Source organism: Melanostigma gelatinosum (assembly GCF_949748355.1).
Source record: "Melanostigma gelatinosum genome assembly, chromosome: 12".
In the NCBI taxonomy this organism is placed as follows: Eukaryota; Metazoa; Chordata; class Actinopteri; order Perciformes; family Zoarcidae; genus Melanostigma; species Melanostigma gelatinosum.
This window is the reverse complement of record NC_136645.1, coordinates 8,786,040-8,808,639: the sequence shown is the minus strand read 5'-3', so window position 1 is coordinate 8,808,639 and position 22,600 is coordinate 8,786,040. Positions and strand designations below refer to the sequence as shown.

General features: G+C 44.5%; 2 protein-coding genes across 4 annotated transcripts in view; both read left to right on the top strand.

Annotated features, from left to right (window-relative positions):
* Positions 1–15,716, top strand: part of adam12b (ADAM metallopeptidase domain 12b) — a 63,481-nt gene extending 47,765 nt beyond the window's left edge. Inside the window, exons 13-23 of one of the 3 annotated variants that reach the window (XM_079280605.1) lie at positions 14–103; positions 1,026–1,221; positions 1,326–1,434; positions 1,899–2,097; positions 4,448–4,525; positions 6,187–6,295; positions 6,625–6,763; positions 7,086–7,194; positions 8,632–8,883; positions 13,029–13,195; positions 13,917–15,716. In XM_079280605.1, coding sequence (XP_079136731.1) covers positions 14–103; positions 1,026–1,221; positions 1,326–1,434; positions 1,899–2,097; positions 4,448–4,525; positions 6,187–6,295; positions 6,625–6,763; positions 7,086–7,194; positions 8,632–8,883; positions 13,029–13,195; positions 13,917–13,932 — 1,464 coding nt within the window. In that variant the 3' untranslated portion in view covers positions 13,933–15,716. Of the gene's footprint in view, positions 1–13; positions 104–1,025; positions 1,222–1,325; positions 1,435–1,898; positions 2,098–4,447; positions 4,526–6,186; positions 6,296–6,624; positions 6,764–7,085; positions 7,195–8,631; positions 8,884–13,028; positions 13,196–13,892 lie in introns of those variants that run through there. The other 2 variants (XM_079280604.1, XM_079280606.1) reach the window with 2 other exon arrangements.
* Positions 15,717–16,976: 1,260 nt separating this feature from the next.
* On the top strand, positions 16,977–22,530 carry dhx32b (DEAH (Asp-Glu-Ala-His) box polypeptide 32b; the record flags this gene model as incomplete). Its single annotated transcript, XM_079279796.1, has 11 exons — positions 16,977–17,255; positions 17,414–17,607; positions 18,163–18,538; positions 18,634–18,870; positions 19,204–19,297; positions 19,380–19,529; positions 20,318–20,509; positions 20,617–20,757; positions 20,992–21,182; positions 21,650–21,840; positions 22,353–22,530. 11 exons carry the CDS (start codon positions 16,977–16,979, stop codon positions 22,525–22,527), a joined length of 2,220 nt encoding a protein of 739 aa, XP_079135922.1. The 3' UTR covers positions 22,528–22,530.
* Positions 22,531–22,600: the final 70 nt, after the last annotated feature.

The window sequence follows — 22,600 nt, the reverse complement described above, 5'->3', positions numbered from 1 at the left end:
TCCCTTATCCCAGGAATGTATGAACCCATGCTGCAATGCCACCACATGCACCCTCAAGGGAGACGCCGTGTGCGCACACGGACAGTGCTGTGAAGACTGCAGGGTAAGACGCTTCATGCAGGCAGTCTTTCTCACTCATTTTTAATGCCCGTTTGCCATTTTCATAGCTGAAAAAGATCTGAAATTGTATTTTCTCTGCTCCTCTGAATATTACACAAACCATTTTTCATTGCTAAACCCAAAATCAAAGATTCAAAACTTTCTAAAATGAAGAGACTCATAATAGTGTCCCCTTGTGTATCATTTTATATACAATACAGATTTCCATGTGTTCTTAATACAAAAATGAATAATGATTTTGATCATACATTATGTTGGAAACTACACAAATAATGTAAAAACAAAATAGTCTAAAACCAGTGCAATGTTATACAAAACTGAAGATATTCTGACCAACACTAATCCTATCTCAAACTAGCCAACGCGTTACTTATTAACTTACATCTTTAAAAATGTTCTCTCTGTTGATCTTAAAACCACAGAGAGAAAGCACAAAGCACAACAAAGTTTGCTTCATAACTGCATTCAGAGGTTGTTTGAAATTGGAGGGAGCCTGTATAGATTTTAAAACAAGGGATTCAAAATGTGAAGTTCACTTTGCAAATAAAAAAAAGCAGACAACTTGTCTGTGTTTGTTTTCCATTTAATGTAATGCCTTATTGTTGTGCATTCATTTTGATGTGTATTGTTTTTGGAAAATTGTCATTAAGGATCGACTAGTCCTGAAGTGGAGGTACTTCTGTGGGAAGTCAACACCAAACAATATAACAGCAGCAGTGGATATAAAACAACACAACAAGAGATTGATGGGATGCCATTACAAACACCGCAGTGCTGCTTCATTCGTAACAGTCCCGAACAGAACACCGAACCAAAGACAGGGACTTTAAATGACAGACGAAGTCAGTCATGATTCTATGTCTGAAAGAGCTTACTGTACTCTACTGTACTGTATGTGTCCACAGCTGAAACTGGCCGGCACCCTGTGTCGGGAGACCAGTAACTCCTGTGACCTGCCGGAGTTTTGTACCGGTGCCAACCCTTACTGCCCGGCCAACGTGTATCTGCATGACGGGCACGCCTGCCACAGCGTCGAAGGCTACTGCTACAACGGCATCTGCCAGACTCACGAGCAACAATGCATCACCCTGTGGGGACCAGGTAAATCAATGGCTGCCAATAAGATGGACCGTGTACATCCTTCACTTCATTTTGGTGGTTATATTTTGTATTTTGCACGTTTTTTGTTTTTTGTTTACGTGTAGGAGCCAAGCCGGCCCCTGGGATATGCTTCGAGAGAGTCAACTCTGCAGGGGATCCTTACGGAAACTGTGGGAAGGACTCCAAAGGCTCTTTTGCCAAATGCGATGCGAGGTAAGACTCTGCAGCTCCACTGATGTGGTGGCGGTGCAGGGAAACGGCTGTGCAAAACACAACTGATTAGCTTAAGTGGTGTCATTAGCAATCTTCATTACGTGGTGGAATCTGACATGTGATCTTCAAACAAAAGTTTACATGGGTGAGAAATGTAATTTGAGGAAGATAGCGGCTTATTACGGTCGAGGAGAGTGTTCGTGACTCATTTCACGCTGTTCTTGTCGGCTAATTGTTCTAAAGACCTTCTATCTTTGGGTGAATTCTGTAATCAAGCTCTTTGATGTAATTGCTTTAATGACCGGAGGACTGAAGCACTAGATCTCTCTTCAGCCGTCTTTCATCAGTCTGTACAGTTACTTATCTTTGTCCGTGACTGACAGGCGTTAATGTGTGAAGCGTAATTGAGTAAGCGTTTTCATAATGTGTCTTTCAATGTTTGTGCATGTGTGTGTTTCATGCAGGGATGCAAAGTGTGGTAAAATTCAGTGCCAGGGAGGAGCCAACCGGCCAGTGATCGGAACAAACGCCGTTTCCATTGAAACCAACATCCCACTCCAGGAAGGAGGGCGCATTCTGTGTCGGGGAACGCATGTTTATCTGGGCGACGACATGCCGGACCCTGGACTGGTGCTGGCTGGTACAAAGTGCGGAGACGGCACGGTGAGTGCTCAGTTGATCATTTCATTTGTGAAGAGACATTTTTAAGAGGTTGTTTTTTAACTTATTGCTAAACAGCACGGACGCTGCTCAAGACTCACCCATGTATAGGTGTTTACATTAAACTTGTATATTTTCTGATTGCTCACTACGTTACTGTGCAATCTCTTTCTGTAGCTTATGAAGTAGCTGTTACGTTGTTGTGTATTGCCCTATAGTAGTTGTCCTCTTGACACCTTAAAAAGGCTGATAACTGTATGAGCCTATTGTAATATTCCTTTGGGTGCTGAGTAAAGACTACTGCAGGAGAGAGCAACGGCATGGACAGAGTGGTTGCCCTTCCTAAAGAGGAGAGCTAATAAAGTTAACTCCCGAGTGAATCCAGTGATCCATACATACACATCATGCCGAGGGCTGGACAAGACCCTCATGGCGAGCCGTTATTTTATTAGCTGTGCCTCTCAACGTCTCTCCTTCTGTGCGCTGCCCTCAGAAACCCTCTCTCACCACACCAGTGACATCGAGGCCCCTTTTTCTGCCAAGCATGAGGCAGAGAAAGAGCCTTGGCCTGCTGCACTTGCCTCCCTAATTCTCTCTCCATATGAGGTTACAAGATCTGTTCTCAGTCCTGCATTATTGGCAAGTGGTCTTGAGGGCGTATGGCATGAGGCTCGACTGGGCAATGTTACAAACTTCCTCTGCGGTTTTATATCAATAAGTAAAAAGATGTAGCAACTCTCTAGCAGCTGTACAGACTTTATAAGTTCGGTTCCCTGTGCAGAGCTTCAGCAATGAAGTGTTCACTGGCCTTGATACTTTCTTGTGAAAGGCTGAATGTGTGAGGGCTGTGCTAGGGCTGGGCGATATGGCCTAAAAAAAAAATCTCCGATTTTTTTACAAAAAATCCGATTCACGATTTAAATCGATTTTTTCCCCCACAAATTTTTGCAGATGACAGAAGCTGTTGAAAACAATTTTTTTATTTTATTTTGTGATGATTTTCCCTCGTAGGTTGATAAAAATAAAGTGCAAACAAAACCTGAACATTGTAGAAAGGTGCCTGTAGTATACAAAAAGTATTTGGTCACTCTTTTGTTTCCCTGAATCATTTAAATATAAAATTAAATTAAACATAACATTAAATGGCATTAAATAGTAGCCTTCCATTGTAAACAACTGTGCAAATGTAACTTTTTACAGTAAGCTTTTCTAACTGAATACACTGATACAAACACAGCATGAAATAAAATGTATGTGACCCTTTAACATTCACATTTTCAAAAGTCCAACATCTGATCTAACATCAACATAACATATTTTGCACAGTAAATAAGTGCATGTAAACAAAATCAAGTGCATTCACAACATAACCAACAGTATTAAACAGTAGAGCATGTTTTTTCTAAATATTTTTTGCCAGGAAGACAGCGTCGCTTGTGCTCCCGCGGTCCTGCTCCCTCCTCGCAACACTTCTCCCACTCGGCGGCCTCTGTTTGAGGCTGTTTGTTCTGTGTCAGATGACACGAACCCGAACCATTTCCAGACCACCGAAGACACATTCTTCCCTCTCTTAAGAACGAGAGCTTCACTGCTGGCCGCCATTGTTTTCGTTTGTAAACAATGCGCGCGCACTCAACTACGGGAACCCAACGGGGGGGAAGGGTGGGGGCGATTTTCTCGATTTTCAATAAAACACATCGCCTTAAAGCACACATTCGAATTAATCGATTAAATCGATTTATCGCCCAGCCCTAGGCTGTGCTATGCTAGAAAGATAACTAGTTTTATACAACGTGCTGTCAGACTGTAGACTATGGAACCAATCTGTGGTGTCTCACAAGTCCTCCTACGCTTTGTCCGTTTCCTGAGGCGACTTGCCCTTGGCGCTAAGAAGCCTTTGGGCCGGTTGCCAGGTCAGGTTGTCCCCCCCCCCCCCCCCTTCCCCTGGCTGTTGTCTCTGCAAAATGTGAATGAGCTGCACACATTATCTCGAAATGTTGCTGGCCTGCCGGTGGGTTTTTGTCATGGACCTTTGTTGGCGTTCTATTTTCCATGCTTATCAGGGCGTTACGTCGGCTTGGCCCACACGTCGGTGGCAATCTGTGGAAGATGAAAGCTCAGAACTGCTTTGCCTACTACAGGCCTGATTTTCTACATAAAAGCAACAGCTACCCGTTGCAAGTTCTATGTTTATTCTCGGGGATTCACAACATATTGTCTGCTAAAGTCGAGCACGTACAGGACAAGATATGATCCAACGGTTCACACTTCCTCTCAGCTTTTGTGTTCGTCTTTATTGTCTCTCAAATCCTCTGCTTCTTATGAATGCCTAATGATGCTTTCCTCTTTAAAGGTGTGCCTGAATCGCCGGTGCCAGAATGTCAGTGTCTATGGTGTGCATGAGTGCTCTGGGAAGTGCAACGGACGTGGGGTGAGTGCAAAGTATCTACAAGCTTAATGATCCGTGTTGAATAAACCACTGTAGCCTGTGAAGCTCTGTGTTTATCCATTGAGCCGCTGTTTGACCAACTCAACAAAATGAAGACTCTTTTATTGCCATATGACAGCAGAGCAACCGTGTATTTACTTCACGGCCTGTGACTTGTGGCAGATACTCTTATTATGTACAATCAATCGTCATTGTCCCACGGAGGTTAAATCAATCCCACTTAGCAGCTTCGTTCATGTTCTCCTTAAGCTGCTGTTCGTCATCTTCTGGCTGTACGGTGAGAGGCCGTACAGTGCAGCACTGCGGGGACGAACCACAATTTGGTAGTTCAGCCTAAAAGTAACACTTTCTGCAAAGAAATGATCACCCTTCTCTTTTAGAATTTCTTATTGGGGGTACGTTTATGTTTTAGCTTTCAGAATCGAACACTCACCGGGGGCTAGTTTAGCTCACGGTAAACTCTGATCTTCATCGTCGGTTTACTGCGCACAGCTTCTATACAAGGAGAAACCAAACCTGTGAGTCTATAAAACGTTATATTTCTTCAGCTTTTTCTTATTGTCTTGCAAATGGCCAAACACCCTTGAACCAAATCAATAGAAAATAATGTAGTTATGCTGCCGTTTGATGGGCTCGCCGCAATAACAACAATCACACAGAAAGTACTTTTTGAGAATTGGAGTACGGTATCGAGAAATTGTTTCCCTTTGATGAGTGTGGACATGAGCTGCATCTCGCCCCCCCCCCCCCCCCCCTGCAGAAATATCTGCCAAATCAATTTGTCCGTCATTTTCTCAAACACCTCGCACAGTACGAGACCTGACTGGAAAAATAGTGATTATCTGAATATACTTTGGTTTAAAGAATGTTGTTTGCCTGCAAGGCAACTCAATTCATCTTGCCGGGCATGTATTGACTGTAGACAAGAACATTAGTCTCTGCTGAATGTTTGTTGCTTTTATCAACGGGACATCTTCAAAACGTCTCGTCTTTTCTGATGTATAAAAGATGTTGATGTGAGGAGCTGGAGACGGAGCCTGTGTGACAATCAGCCACTGATTGCAGTTAACATTTCAAATATATTTAGATATCCTCAGACGTAGAAAAATGACCTTTACAAATATGCATAGAGTTGATGTAATCTGTCTTTGTGTATTTGTTTTTTGTATGCATCTGTTGTTCAAGAGGATTTTAAAGAATTAGGTGACGATACTGATTTCACATTGTGTTCATCCAGAGATTGTTTCCTTGTTAGAAAATTAAGAGATCATATTTGTTATGCAGCTGTAACATTTCCTTCACACACACACACACTCACTCAAAATCATACCAAAACGTCTGCACTGGAAACCCGAGGCTTTGCGGGATGGACCCTCCCATGCACATGTTTTATCGATTGTGGCTCTTGCAGAGCCAGTGTCCCCTCATAGTGGAAGCCACTCAGACTAACTGAATGAGAGTGGTTTATTCATGACAGATAAACCAATTCAGTTTCAGTCGTGTTATTTATGGATAGAATCATACATCATGTATACCTGGAGTTTCGCTGGTAGGAATACAAATGCCTTTCCATGCTATTTTACACAGGAGAAAAGGAGTGTCAATATAGTCTGTAATATACGGTGAAACTGCCTTGTTTGCAGGTGTGCAACAACAAGAAGAACTGCCACTGTGAGGCACACAGGGCCCCGCCGTTCTGTGAGGGAGCGGGCTTCGGTGGCAGCATTGACAGCGGGCCAATGAGACTGGCAGGTAATGTGGACAATTTCATTTCTGTCCTCACTCATCGAGACATCACTTTGTTGCCGAGTCAATACTGGCTTGATGTGTGTTTTGGACTGGAATGTGACTTTCCTCTAATAACACAACTCCCCTTCCACCCAGCGATGCATTACCCTGTGTGCAGTCTGTAGCTTTGAAAGAGAAAGAAAATGAGTTTCCGTCCTTGGAGTGATTTGAATCACAGACTGTGCTGCTGACTGTGGCCCAGTGGTAACAGCCTTTGCGTTGTGTCCTTCCATTCTGTGCTGTAGATGTGCGTGCGTGTGTATTAATGTGCGTGTTGTCGTATGTGGCATCAGCCGACAGTGTGGTCATTACTGTGGCAATCCTGGTTACCCTGGTCAGCCTTCTGGTGACCGTCGTCGTCATGTTTCTGAGGAGGAAGACTCTGCTGCGCCTCCTCTTCGCCAACAAGAAGAGCACCTTGGAGAAATTCAGGTGACCCGACTTTTCACGAAACAAAACAAAGAGCTAGTGAGGTGCGATCGCGCTCAGTGTCGTGTGGAGAGGCTGTTCAGCAAGTCAGATTATCGGATTAACACTTAACGTGCAGTTCTTGCTCCTGCTGTCTTGTTTTAAAGTTAAATTGTTCCATTATTTTAGTGATGTAGCTCACTAACTTTTTTCCTGGAAGCAACATCTTACAGTTTGTGAATATACCAGAAATGTAATCTAAATGTAGCTGAAATGTTTACGGGAAGAAACAAGTGAGCAACATGAAAACAAACGCATGACACCAGCACTTCTGTTCTTCTTATAGTTCTGTGGAGGCCAACAGGCCGACCAGCCCCATCAGGACTCAGTCCGTGTACAGACCCACCCCGCAGCGCAAGCCTCCACCCAAACCCTCCGGAGCCAACATTTATAGGGTGAAAATACATCCGTTACTGCAGTAATCAATGTGTGTCGGCGTTTACTTTGTCTTCATATGCAGCCATATGTTCGCTGCATATGTGTGTGCTTGAGTGCCCATTTGATTAGATTCATTTTATAATCACACACTATTAGATCACCAACCTCCGAGCTCTGCTTTAGAGTTGTCATGGCTCCAGGCTTGTTCACAAAACAAGATATCGGGTAATTGATTCAGCCTCACTGTGTGTGTGTGTGTGTGTATATATGTGTATGTATATATATATATATACATATCTTTCTCTGAGAATTATTAATTGCGGCGCGTTTAAATGAGACTCAGGATGTTGTTATTTGAGCCACTATAATGCGCTGTGTGCGATAAAGATTGTTTTAATGAGCAGAGCTGATTGATTCATGGCTGAGGAAGAAGCTAGGTCTTGATTTGTTTGTTGGCGATGATAAGCACAATGGAAGATTACCTTTCATTTATACGTGCGTGACGAGACCAAGGCATTTATATACACGAGTGTGTGCATGTGGAAGTGATTTCTGCAGCAACTCTGTATACAAGTTCTATTTGTTATGATGGTTGAGCTTAGACGTTCATCCAGTTCATGATGATTAGTATTCTGTCTACCAGAACAATAGCCTGTCTGTTCTTATTATGGTGACAGCTGTGTGTGTGTGTGTGTGTGTGTATGGGTGTGCGCCCACCAGCCAAATCCTTTCTGGCCATTTTTGGCGTTATTTGTTTGTTCTGGGGCGGAGAGGTAACAGCTGCTCAGGACATGCGGTCAGACTCTGGCTTTTACAATTTCAGAACGTCATATCTAATAAGCTGTTCTCCAGTTTTATGACCGTTTCTGACATCAGCTATTTCACACTAATGAGAGTGTGACTGAAGGGGAGTTTTACTTTTTTATGCCTGCACCACAGACTAGGGCTGCAGCTACAGATGTTCTTCATGACCATAAATGTGTTGGTTGTTTGTTTGGTTCATCTGATGTTCAGAATGTGTTCTATAAGTTGTCAGAGGCTCGTTTGACATCTTAAAGTTAGAAGTCTTCACTGATTCGCAACTTTTTCGAAAAACCTACCAGAACATACTTTCAAAAAGGGACCAAAAGACAGTAAGACACGATGAATAGACCAGAGGATAACTAGACCCGAGCACCAGAGGAAGCAGCAGCATGATGGGACCAGTCAACAAGCAGCCTTGATCAGAACGAGTCGATTTTATAGATATATTATATGATAAAGTTCCTGCTTCAGTTTCAGCGTCTGCGAGCTACTCGTCACACCGTCACGGCGTACCGGGACGCTTGACTACAAACAGAGATTGCTAACTTTACTAGTAACACCTGTGACAAAAGCTTCTGTACTGCTGCCACAACGGATAGCGCATAACTGCCAGAGCTCCTGAAAATAACTTCCTCTCGTCCTCTTTTCAGCCGTCTTTCCTGAGCGCGGAGCCTCTTCTCCCCCCACACAACTTCCACTCTCACAGCCTCCGCAGACTGCCCTTCTACCAGCCCTTGCACATCAGCCAGCCCATGCCGGTGTCCCTGAGTGTCGGCCAGCCCACTCTGCTTCCTCTCCCGGTCCACCACAGGGTCCCGCCTGCCCACGCGTCTCTCTCGGCACCTCGAGTGCCACCTTTTCTCAGTCTGCCACGCCAGCAGTCGTCCTACAGAGTGGACCAGGTTTGTTTTGAGTCAAGAGTTCATGAATCCTTCAAAGTGTGTTGCTTTTACTTTAAATTGTCTTTTAATATTGAAAAATGGGACTTTATTTTGATGTTGACCACAGCTTTTTAATGGACCATGCTGATGTGGCTTAGCCCATTCAAATAGCTCAAGCTGTGTATATTTTACTCTAGATTACTCCTGAGCAGTTTCTAAACCATACCACAGGTTTCTTAATGATGCTCTACACCATATTCTAGGCAACCATCACTTGTTTTTTAATTGCATAAAGTATGCTTATTGCACAAGTCAACCTGCTGAGACTTAAGCCGAAATTCGTCACAGTAAACATCAGTAATCAATCCTTGGGGGTTCATTTAAGGACACTCTTTCATGACAACATGAAAGTAATAAATAAGAAATGCTCTCTGTGATGGATGATCTTTGTCAAGCTCATTTTAAGTCTCTGAAGTTAACAGAAACCAATGGGGTGAAATGGAAGGTAGGCAATTAATCTGAAAATGTGTTCTTGCAAAACGTTCTGCAGAAATGTACGAAGTAAATATATGCAAATTGCCTTTAATGGTGTAAAACTTGCTCAGCCACCTTTTTAAAGGTTGTAGCACAGCGTAGGATACGGGGAAACTCGCTGCCTTTCTGCACTGCAGGTCGGCTCGCTCGCCAACATATCGACAGCAGAATCCAATCCGTCTCCTTCCCTGCGACCCAGCTCCTGAGTAAAAGGCGCTGCTTTCTGCTGAGCCAGCAGTATCGGATGCAGTGGGGGATAGTAAATCCATCCGTCTGGTGGATTTGGTGGTGCATCCAAATCCAGATATAATGCAGCAGCGCAGCTACCAGAGTTGTGTTGGATGTCGGAGCCGCAGCGGGGTGCTCGGAAAGCATCGACAGACGCGTGCCGCTTTAACAGAAGAGGAAGACTTTGGCTTTGCGATGAGATGCTTTCTCTCTGTTGGACAAAGAGCAGAACATAATCCCAGATTTAAAGCAACAGCATGAAGGACTTAGAAGGTGACATGGCGAGATCAAACCCTCATACCGCCAAGGTTAATCATTCAGGTGAGCAGCAGCCGAGGTGAAAACAAACTCAGGTATTGTACTTAAGCACAATTCTGAGGTACTTGTACTTAACTTGAGTGTTTCCATTTTCTGCTGTTTTATACTTTCGGAGGCTACACTTTAGTTCACTTCATTTATCTACAGCTGGAGTTACTCGTCACATTTTAGATTTGTCTCGTCACATTTCAGATAATTCATTCATTCATGAATTGTTAGCAGTTGCATCAAATAAGTAATTTCCCTCCGAACTTCTAAGAATGTTGCGTTTGAATAACTGAGGGCCAAAGAGGTGAAATTCGGTCGAAGGCGGCGTTATCAGCCGTAACTGCCGGTCGGCCATTAGTCAGCTCGTGGGTCACGCTCTCATGCACTAAAGGGCGAAAGCTGCTGACTTGCAGAAGATGCACTTTAGCTGAGAGGCCGCTGCTAGCTGACCTGCCAAAACAATAAACCTCCGCTACCTGCTAATATCTGTTCCATCATTCCGCTGTAGTGGAACAGATGGAGCGAGTGGAGTTGGCACCTGTAGGTCAGAAACGGAGGAGATGGTTCTCTAGAGGTTTAATAACCGGCCCAGCAAGGACGTACTGGACATCAATCCTGCAACAGAAAGTGCATTACAAGCTCATTGTAATACTTGACACAACTTCCACCCCGCTGTCTGTGCCAATATGTCTCTTTTTTAAAAATAATTCAAAAAGTGTCGCTATTCTGTGTCCCAATTGCACCCCATTAATGTTGAGTTGTTTCCAGGGGAATACGTTCTATCCTGCATCTGTGACAATGAGGCAGAGCATGAAAGCAGAGTGGGAGATGAGAATTTTCCCAAACAGACCAATCAGATCCCTGTGGAGTGAAATACATGTGAAGCAAACGAGCTCGAACCCTCTTCAGGTTCATCGCACTGTCGAGGAGGGAAAAACAAATCGTGCCTTTCCAAAATGTCATCCTTTCAGGAACGCAGAGAAATAGCTTTGCTTTCGGCCAGACGAGCACGCACGTCTCCGTTCCTCTGGAGGGCTTTAAAAGGTGCTCGTCGGTCTTCCTCAAGCCGACGAGCACGGTGAAATCTTTCATTTTGAATTAAGACACGGGAACACCGCCGGGAATACCAGTTACAGCGGGAAGTTGTTCTGCCAGCGCCGGCATCAGAATGCACACGGGTCCTGGGTTATTGTTGCCTTTGAGTGGATGCATCTGACCATTTACATCTTAGTTTTTTTGGTCCGTGCACTCCTTTGAAAAACGTCGTGCTTGTGTGTGTTTCTGGGGGAGTTATTCTCCACTTAAACTAAACCGTCTGTGAGATGCTCTGTTGGTTTCAGTTGTATGTTTTCTTAAAAATGAAGAGGCAACTTTTTGGATTGTCAATTGATCATTTCAGAAAAACTTGTTCTGACTGCTCAAATGTCAATTTCTGCTGTTTTTCTTCGTCCTCCGTGATAATTAAAATGCACGTCTTTGGTTCATGACTGTTGGTCAATACAAACTATTTGAGCCTTTCAGCTCCAGCTGTGGGAAAGTTTTGATGTTTTTTTTTGCAATTTTCTGAAAGTTTATCGACCAAAACGGTTAAATCGAGAAAATAACAGCCGATTAATCAATAAAGAAAAAAGCCATTATTTGCTGTCCTGATTTGATTATTGATTATTATTTCAACCTGACATACATGGTCAAAAAGTACGAAGAGACGCAAACACTGCGCCCATATATGTGTGTGTGACTCTCTGCTACAGCAGAAATCCAAGTCATCACGAAGGTGTTGGACGGTGTTGAGGTCAGGGCTCTGTCTCTGCAGGCCAAGACCTTTTTATTTTCCTTTTTGCACCTTGTGTGGTGTAGGAAGATACCGTCATGTTGAAACAAGAAAGGGTTCCACAGAAGCACAACGCTACTGTCTCAAATATCACCGCTTGCTTTGAGCACTCAGATTGACCTTTGAATTGGAAGCAAAGGCCCCAAAGCACCAAAGCATGTGAACGAGAGTGTCTCCATTCGTGTTGTCTCTATCGTGAATAAATATGTTATGAGTTCGGGTAAAACACTCCTCCATGCATCGTTCTGCTGAACACTCAGGTTTATAACTATAAGGCTGCATGTTGATGTGACACTCGTGAATGTTTTAAACCTTCCAGTTCTCTAAGTCTCACCCATGCATGATGTGGAACTCTCTGTCTGTCTGTCTGTCTGTCTCTCTCTCTGTGTGTCTGTCTGTGTCTCTCTCTCTGTGTGTGGGCATTTTATTTTACTTTTGTAAAATGTGTGTTGTGGTGTGTGTGTGTGTGGGGGGGGGGGGGGGGGGGGGTCTTGTGCATATGTGTTAGGCGTGTGTGACAGTAGCTGGGAGCGGATGTTTATCACTGCCTCGCCTCCTTGCTGTAGATTAGTGACACATGATGGCACCTCATGCAGATAACCTTCTACACTCACACAGCACTGCCACAGAGGTGGCGGAGGAGACAGGAGGAGACAGGAGGAGGAGGCGGAGGAGACAGGAGACAGGAGGAGGAGGAGGAGGAGACAGGAGGAGGAGGAGGAGGAGACAGGAGGAGGAGGAGGCGGAGGAGACAGGAGACAGGAGGAGGAGGAGGAGGAGGAGGTTTGGGATTTATCTGGTGTCTGCTCTGGGGATTCAGAGAGGAAACTGATAACACAGTGCCCTCTAGTGAATCGTGTCTGTCTTTGTCTCCAGATAGCTGCTGTACAGCTAATCCATATTCAAAGGGAGGTCGACGGTGACATGATACACTCTTCAGGTTTCCTTAGAATGCGTCTCAAGATAAGAGGAATGCCATTTGTCTTGTTTTTTATCAAATTAATACGAGTTGGCAAATGAGGAGTTTTTAAAATGCTGCTCCAATAATGATTCTGTACAGGTTTTAATCTGTATTTGAAATTAATTAATTAGAAAACAAGTCTCTCGTTCCTCAAGACACGTGCTTGATCCTGCACCTCTCTGCGGTAAACCCTGGATCATTGAAAGCAGGACAACACTGTTCTCTTTCATTCTATCGACGCATTCAAATGAGCACGTACTGTACATAGTGTTGACCTGATGGACTACGTTTGACTTTCTTCTTCAGGACTTTGAGAAACCCAGTCCACCACAGAAGCCCCTACCTGCAGACCCGCTGGGGAGGAGCTCTCGGCTGGGTCACGGTGTCCGGGTCCGCGTCCCGGGAACCAGACCCCTCCCCATACCCATCCCCACTGTGCCCAGGCCTCCACCCACCATCCCTTTACCCAGCAGGTCAGTGCTACGGGACACGTATCCCATGTCTCCGTTCACACACGGAACACAATGCATTGTTGGCTTCATCTTCATCTGTGAAAGTGATGGTTTACGAGTCCATTACGTCAGCCTTTTGTCGCAGCTTTATTCACGATAGGAGCCACAGTGCTTGCACCATGTTTGGCACCATGTTGCACAAGAGGAATCACTGCATCTCTGATGGAGTTATTTTGCCATTAAAGCCGAAATGAATGACCTCTGTGAGCATGAGGGGCACTTGTGAATCTCCTCATGTGTGTTCCCTTCGATCTCATCAAGTTTGAGGCTCTCGCGACACTCGTTAAATTCCTATTTGCTCACACGCTGTATGTGAAGTGTTTTGCTGGATATTCACAATTTCATCCATGCAGTTGGGAGTGCTGGTCTGATTACTATGGTCTGATAAAATTGACTTCACGCAGGCTATTTTTTGAACCTCTTTTGCATCACACCATGTGGGATAAAAGACGAATCAGAGAAGCCCTCCTCAGCAACTTCTAATTGGATCATTTGCAGTGTATCCTGGTTTTTGTAACACATCTTCATGCATGAGACGTGATGGCGTTATTACACTGCTCTAGCCTTGTGCTAATAGAAATCATGCACGTGTTGCTGATTGAATTCACGCACAGTGCTTTTACATTCTGTCTTTACTGTGTTGATGCTTTCGTTTCAGACCTGTGCCAATGTTGCCCTACAGACCACCAAAGACGTGAGGACTGCTGAGCTCTCGACGTCACGGACGAGTAGATCTCACACCAACGGACGGAGACTTTCTGTATTTGCACTAATTACTGGGACTCTGTAAGAGCTTTCGGACAGTCTGAAGTGTCAGAGTTTCCAGTGAAAGGGGGCTGATATCCCACCTCGGTGCTACGCCTCTAAAAGGTGCTTTGTTGTCCTCACTCAGGTACCAATGAACTATTTATCTATTTAATTATTTAACTGCGATATTACCAGTTTGTGCACAGGACACTCGCCAAGAGTGATTTTTCCACACGGAAAAGTTCAGAAAAATGGTGTAACGGTGTACTTAAGAATATTTCTTTTGCATTCTTCGCTGATTTTTATACTTGTTTTCTCAAACGAAATGCTGAAATATGGGATGTTTTTATAACCAGTTAAGTTGCTTGAATATTTGAAGTGCAAAAAAAAAAAGTTTGTTTCGTGGCTAAAGTGAAGATAAAGGGAAACGGAGCACAACTTTGCAAATTGTCAGTGTAGCGAGTGGGCGATAGAGCAGAGTTATTTATTCAGTGTTTCATATTTTTATGATGTATTCGAGACCAAGTACATCTTTTCTAAAGCCGATATTAATCAAATCTTTTTTTAAATCAAATACAGCGCACTCCAATTAAACTCCTCTCACGACGGTTTTATTGCGGGATTGATCCGATGAGCTCATTCCGCCGCCTCGCAGTCGGGCTCTTCTGTTCCCTTTTATAAATTCAGTTTTTTTTTTGTGTCTAAGTACTTAACAGGAAAAGCACTTTCCACACATTGCAGGCTGGCTCTGACTCACTGCTCGGGGCATGTGTTTGGACGCTCCACCTCCTGGTTCTGGCAGACGCTGCGGAGGAGTCTCGACAGATTTGACAGACTGATTGTGTTCCAGAGAATTACACCAACAGCAAATAATTCAACACTCCGGTGTTTGTATGTTTCACATTTACGCTCACTTTGTCCAAGCAGGATGACTTCAGCGCTGTGTGAGCTTTCCAAGCTTCCCCTCGACCGCGTCCAACAACGTGTTTAACCGTATCCATCTCCTCTGTTCGCCTTCATAACATTCCATTTTGGTTTTGTATGTGTTTGACATTCTTGAACACTGAGATTATTTATGCGTTCACAGCATCGTTCATCAGATTCACTGCTCCTTGAGTTAGGCGATTTCCTTGAAGTTGTTTGTTGTTGATTTGCTGTTGTTGTACAAGGAGGGATTCAACCGGTAGAATCATGACGGCGCACGTCTGTTCTCCGTGTCAGTGTTCACTTTGGACAATGCATTTTATATCTGAAGTGTCTCCAAACGCAGCGCTCATTTCTTCGTGTACAGAAGTAATGCTTCTCTTGTTTCGGAAGTGTTCGGAGTAACTGCTCTCCGCTGGAAGATGTTAGTGCTGTGTCGATGAGTCCTTAAATGTTTATTCCATTTGTAAAACAATCCTAAATGTGCTGTGTTTATTTGCATCACTGTAACCTGCTTACGCCATTGTAAAGAGTCAATATTGTATGTTATAATTTTCTTTATTTCTTTTCTTTTCTTTTATAAGCACAGTAAGGCTAATTTGTGATTTTGGGCTATACAAAAATAAATTGAATTGAATTGAATTAATATAATAACTGCTTTGAGGTTGTGCACCATGAAAACATGACTTTGAAGATTTCAACCTGTAACTTGTAAGCCAGAGACGAATGTTTGAACTGAGAGATTTTTATTGATGAAGTCGGAGCCAAATAAAAATCCCTTTATGGCTGTTTTATAACAAGTTGTTTTAATTTGCATCCTCACTTTGCTTTTTCAAAGTTATTAAAAAAAAAAAAAAACTTCAAAAAGAAAATAGCTTCAGAGAAACTTTTTTTAAAACCATAAGTCGCTGTTAAGGAGATAAATAGGGGTTCATAAGAACATTTTCACCATTCGATGAGCATGAATAATTAACTGATGACATTCTTTGTTGTTTGTTTGTTTTCTGGCCTCTGAGGGGGAGGAGTGTGCCTAAAGCGCCGTCTGCAACAATGCAACCCACCTCACAAGAAAGCCACCAAGAGTCACCACGACAAACAAAAACAACAACACAACTCCGAGGCTTCGCTCAGCCTTTCCTCGAGCAGCAACCAATAAACACTCCAGGTGTACGTGTCATTTCCCCCAATGAAAGTCTTACGTCATTCTTTATACGAGGGTCCGCGCTGCCGTCTGAAATGGCTCAACACTGCCACCTGCCGGACAACACTGGTCATTACAGAACCTGAAGCGCTTCCCTCTTTAATCTCGTTTTAATGTTCTGACCTTCAGTCCTGATGAAGGACCGGCTCCCCCGCGTGTTAACTTGGAAAGAATACTAACACAGGAAAACCCCCTTGACGTCTAAACTGTGACTTAAAGAACATGATGGGACCAAAATAAATTATCCATATTAATGTCTGTAAGCAACTAAAAACAGTCCGATTGTTTTAAAAGCAACCAAAACGAAAGAAGTCTGACATTTCAGTGACAGTAACATTATGGCGTCATATCAACAATTAATGTCAACTGTAAAAAAAAATCAGTAAAGTTGTCCATAAAGTTGTGCTAAACTCTTAGTTTTACAGGTCTTCATTTTCTGTTCTTGGCTGTAGAAATAAATGATCCGGGTTTGTCAACCTCTGAGATAATTATATTCTTAATCACTAAATTAAACAGCAGTTGTTAAATAAATGTGTTTCATGTGCAGCTTGTGGGCCTTGCATGTGAGCCAGCTCTCATTGTAAACATCAGACCCCGCTGAGTCTGCCCATCTATCTCTGTTGTCACACCAGTGTGTGTGTGTGTGTGCGTGCGTGCGTGCGTGCGTGTGTGTGTGTGTGTCACTTCTATGGGATTAGTGGCCACATGACAACACTGGGCTGGCCGCCTAGAGAGCCTTTCATTTGGCTTCACTTGCAGAGGCCGTCTGTGTGCCGTCCAACACTTCACTGAGAGCTGGAGGTTTCCAGACTTCATTTCCTTGGATCTGTAGAGGAAGTTTTAACCGGACGGACTGGGAGCTCACTTGTCATGGCGCAGGACATTACCAGTTTAACTGGAGAGGATTATTTTGAAGGGAACTCGCCCTGTTCAGACACGGACGCTTTAAGTCCAGGGGACAAAGAATGTGAAGACATTTTGGAGCTTAATCAGTTTGATGGACTTCCTTATTCCTCCAGGTTTTACAAATTGCTCAGAGAAAGGAAAGAGCTGCCAGTGTGGAGAGCAAAGTGTGAATTCATGGACACTTTGGCCAAAGGACGGTTTGTCATTGTCAGTGGCTCTGCCAACACTGGGAGAAGTTCTCAAGTGAGTACCGTGGGGCATTGGACACTTTAGATTGCACTGCCACGGAAAATATTGCAAAATGTAATCACGCAAACGTTCAAACCCACTTTTTAATCTACTTCTATAGTTGTGAGGCATCTGTCATGTAAACAACTTCTCTCACTCTGATTTTGAAACAGATTCCCCAGTGGTGTGCCGAATTCTGCCTGTCAGTCCAGTTCCAGCAGGGCATGGTGGTTTGTACCCAGACTCACTCGCAGCAGGCGGTAGATCTCGCCTTGAGAGTGGCCGATGAGATGGATGTCAACATTGGTCATGAAGTCGGGTACAGCATCCCGTTGGAGACGTGTTCCACTAATGACACAGTCCTCAGGTATATGGTGAAGCGGCAGTTCTTACTTCCTAAACTCCACCAGTGTTTCTCTATCTGGTTCTTTCTCTCCCCCCCTTTTCGGGGGTTTCAATAAAGCGCTGTCATGACACACACACACACAGCTAAATCACCTCGCCTTTTCTTATTCACAAGAGAGAAGCGAACAAAAGGCCTGAGGGGGGAGGGGGGGTCTTTTCAGGGACTCCTCCACAGCTGCCCCGGCTCCCTGTCTGCCCATATGTCACAGTCCCTCATGTGGGTCCCTCATAAGTCAGCTGGGGAACAAAGACACTCAGCACATTAAGGGGAGAAAAATCAAATGAACTGGCAGCCGGCAAGTACGAAAGGATCCACTCCTCCGACTGATTATCGGAGTAAATTACACTAATAGGGGCAAAGCTGAAGTGCCTTTCATGAAAATGCCATTCTGAGGTTCCTCTCGTTCAGCATAGAGGCTTACAATTCAAGAAACGGAGCATTTATTTCAGGCTATAATGAGTTTGAACACAGCTGCTTGCTCCCTCCTAATGCGAAGCGTCATCTTGTCCCCCACAGGTACTGCACAGACGTCACGCTCCTGAGGGAGATGATGTCAGACCCTTTGCTCGAGCGCTACGGCGTGGTGGTCGTGGACCAGGCCCACCAGAGGACCGTAGCCACCGATGTGCTCCGGGGTCTGCTGAAGGACATTGCCCTGCAGAGGCCTGAGCTCCGCGTGGTCCTCCTCACGGCTGTCGAACCGGGCCCACAGCAGCTGGCCCATTTCACCGGGTCAGCGGCGCCTCTGATTCGCCTGGAGAGCCCGGGTGCAGGGGAGGTGGTGCACAGCAGCACGGGTGACAGCTACTTCTGCTCGGCCCTCCGTCTGGTGCTGGAGATCCACCGCTCTGAGGAGGAAGGAGATGTGGTTGTGTTTCTGGTCACGACGCAGGTAAAAACCAACACTGCATGATTTAATCAGCAGTCTGAATGTCCAGTATATGTCTTCCTGCGACTTTCTTCTCTTTTTTTTTTACTCTCCACCAGGAGATAGATCTGGCCCATGACATCCTGTGTCATGAGGGGCACGGCTTACCCCCTGATCTGGGCGAGCTCCTGCCCGTCGCTGTGCACCCTGGCCAGCCTGGGAATCTACCAATCATGGGGGGGGAGGAGACGGGACTGACCCGCAGAGTGTTCCTCACATCCAGTCCAAACGAGGACTTCTTCTGGGCCGCTAGCTCAATACGCTTTGTCGTCGATGCCGGGCTTGGGAAAAGATATGTAAGTTAGTCCCTATTTGTTCTCGGGTTATGAATATTACCACTTCTGTAGAAACCCAACAGAAGTAGACATGCAGGTTTTAGGGTTCCCCACAATGATGTAGAATACTGGGGAATAAAACAACTCACCATGTTGAGCTAAAATGACATCATTACTCTTGTTTCGTTTTGTTTTTAAACTGCAGCTGGTTCTTTTTGTTACATTAAAAACCAAATTATGATTCTGGGATTATGAATATAGAAACACTCTGTAATGTTTTAATCTGATGTCTGAAATGTTTGACAATTATTTATTATTTATGCCATAACCCTTTAATGTACAACAATACATCAGGTTTACAACCCCAGGATCAGAACAAACTCAGTCATCATTCAGCCGATCAGCGCGAGTCAAGCCAAGAGTCGCAAACAGCTGGCCGGTCCAACAGGTGAGAACTTTAAGAAACACGTTTTGATGCAAATCTCTGGCAGCTGTCCTGTCCTAAAGAAAAAGATCTTTCTCTCGTGTAGGCAAGTGTTTCTGTCTGTACCCAGAGGACAGACAGCTTCCCATCGAGATTCGCCCACATGTGGTGGAGTCCGACATCTCTTCCACGGTGCTCTTCTTGAAGAGGATGGAGATTGCTGGACTGGGCCACTGTGACTTCATCGACAGGCCGGGTGAGATTTACAAAAAAAAGGCCACGAAATAAACAGAGAGAATATTTTCATGGATGTTTGTGTTGGCTGAGCCCAAACATCCCCTCCTCCTCCTCCTCGGTGATAATGAGGTGAATTTTGGTTTCAGTCAGTCCGTTCCCTTTTGTTGTCTTTTTATTGGTAGGCAGTGAGCCGTGACAGCTCCTGTTCTGCGAGCATCCTTTTAGAGCTGACCTGCTTCCCTGTGCTTTTGTTCCCCCGGATTTATTCACCCTCACTACCACAAACACACACACACACACACACACACACCGAGCCTCCCATTAGTTGATCACAGCAGAAACGTTGTGTTGCTCTGTGGGAGTGAAGATGATAATAGAGAGAATCTAAGGTGGATTTAATTCTCTCTCTCTCTCTCTCAGTGTCCGCTGCAATGTTCATGGAAAAACATGTTTTTCTTGCAAAGACAGAATGGACAAATCTAGTTTGTACCATGACATCGTTTTTCATTTTGCATAGTGATGCATGGCAGATGTTGGTGAGGATTATAAAGTCCTAATCTTCTGCTGCCTTTTTACCCATGCGTCCCAGGGGGGTCACCACTTTAGCTGACAGTTTAGACAGCATGAAAAATAATCCAGTGTCAGACAAAGTGTATCTGTATGTACCTAATAATCTCCGAGTGTAAATACTTGACATTAATAAATGCATGTACTGGTCATTGGCAGGATTTGGTTCTCAGTTTAACAAAGATTACATTTTGTCAACAAAAAAAAACAATGTATCATCTAAAAACCTTTCCAACCCAGATCCTGAAGGCCTAATGCAGGCATTGGAGGAGCTGGACTACCTTGCGGCTCTGGATGATGATGGGAACCTGTCTGAGATGGGCATCATCATGTCCGAGTTCCCCTTGGAGCCCCAAATGGCCAAAACTCTGCTCGCTTCCTGTGAGTTTGACTGTGTCAGCGAGGTGGTCATTGCCGCGGCCATGCTAACGGGTAACGTGTTGTACTTCCATTTGAACAAATATCTGTTCGTATTTAACAAACAGGCATTGTTTTTACTGTTTCTGAAATCACATTTATCCGGTTGTTCTTTTTTTCAGCACCAACTTGCTTCTCGGTTCCCTCTGCGGAGCTGAAGCCAGAGGTGACCCAGTGCCGCATGAAGCTCCAGCACCCGGAGGGAGACCACTTCACCCTCATCAAGATCTACAGGGCCTTTAAACAGTGCCAGCAGGATCCATGTGAGTTTAGAGAGCATCACCTGCATGGACGCACACAAACACACACACAGATGCTGCAAAGAGTGAATGAAGAAAAATCAGCGTAACGTTTAGCAAAACAAGTTTATTGGCCTTAAAACATGATATTGAAGGTCATACTTGAAATCATCTTGATTTTTACAGGTGATTGTCCCACTGATTGTCCCACTCTGCGTTCCTACAGTCATCCCCTTGCCTCTGTCCTTCCCTTGTTAGACTGTGATGTGGAGCAGTGGTGTCAGGATCTCTACCTGGACCGCGCTGCTCTGCTGATGGCTGACGCTCTTCGCGCCGAGCTAATCGACACCCTGAAGAGGATCGAGCTGCCCATCTCGCCGCCCGCCTTCGGTTCACGAAACAACACCCTGAACGTTAAGCGAGCCCTGCTGGCGGGTTTCTTCATGCAGGTCAGAAAACACAACTTTATGATACCAGTCAACGAAAACGCGATCGAATTATTCGATCAGCATCAGCAGCTTAAAACATGTCATCTTACATCAAACACACAGAGTCATGATGACTCTTAAAGGCCATTAAACTCCTCTTAGTGGAACTAATGCAACAATGTGGAGTGTGTTTTAATCACGTTCCCACTATTCATCAATAAATAATATGGTATTATTGAGATATTAATGTATTTCTGTATGTGATTAAAAATACATTTTCGTCCTTGCACTTGAATCGACACTTCCACTTCTCTCCACAACTGTTTCAGTATTTCAACCTTTGTTTTTAGCAGCAAGTACATTTTATTCAGAGAAATCAGACTTTTTTTTTCAGGACTAGATCAGTGTACATACAGTTTATCAGTATGGTGACTCCAGTCCCTTTGGTGGAAATCCATCCAACTGTGCCTGACTGTGATTTCCCTCAGGTGGCGCGGGATGTGGATGGATCAGGGAACTACTTCATTCTGACCCATAAGCATGTGGCACAGATCCATCCTCTGTCTGGCTACGGAGCCAAGAGCCCCAAGCTGGGCCTGCCTGAGTGGGTGCTGTTCCACGAGCACTCCTTCTCTGAGGACAACTGCCTCCGCACTGCCACCCACATAACACCAGAGGAGTAAGTCCTTCAAGTTGATATTATGTTTTTTGTGTATTTTAAACGATGTACTTGTTTTGCAATCACATAACTGGCATTGTTGCAGACCCATGTTGCCCTAAAAGAACCCCTCGTATCTTCACATTTGAAGAAGCTTAAAAGTAATCAGACAGACTCGTTCCCGATCCCTTTTCGGTCCAGATGTAAAGCCCCAGTTCAGCAGAGACTAGTCATGCTGGTTGTGCAGGGAGGTATCCTAATCCCGTTCTCAAGTATCAGCTGGTTAGAGGGGATGATGGATAGCACAGATCCCTGGGAATGAAGAGCAGCAGCTTAAGGGAGGAGGAGAAAGCTCTGCAGCCTTTGTCATGCTCTGTAAGGTTCCACATCTTGAAATGTATATCCGTTCATTGCGGTTCAAATAGCTTCTCTCCAACAAAAATGTGTCATTCCAAACTCACCCAAATTGAAAAGGAGATTAGTTCAGTTGCATATTCAACACAATGTTTTTTTGTCCTCTCCTCCCCTCCTAGGTTTGTTCAGATGGCACCACAGTACTTTTTCTACAATCTACCGCCGAGTGAGAGCAAAGACATCCTCCAGAACATTTTGAACCACGGAGCTTCTCGCTACCAAGAGGAGAAACCTCCAACCTCACCAGATGAAGCCCAGGAGGACCAGACTTCTGACCGCTGTGTCATGCAATGACTCACTGGCCCATTGTTTAAAACATTAAAAAACAGTGTAAGAAATAAAATGCAGAAATGCAGGAAATTGATTA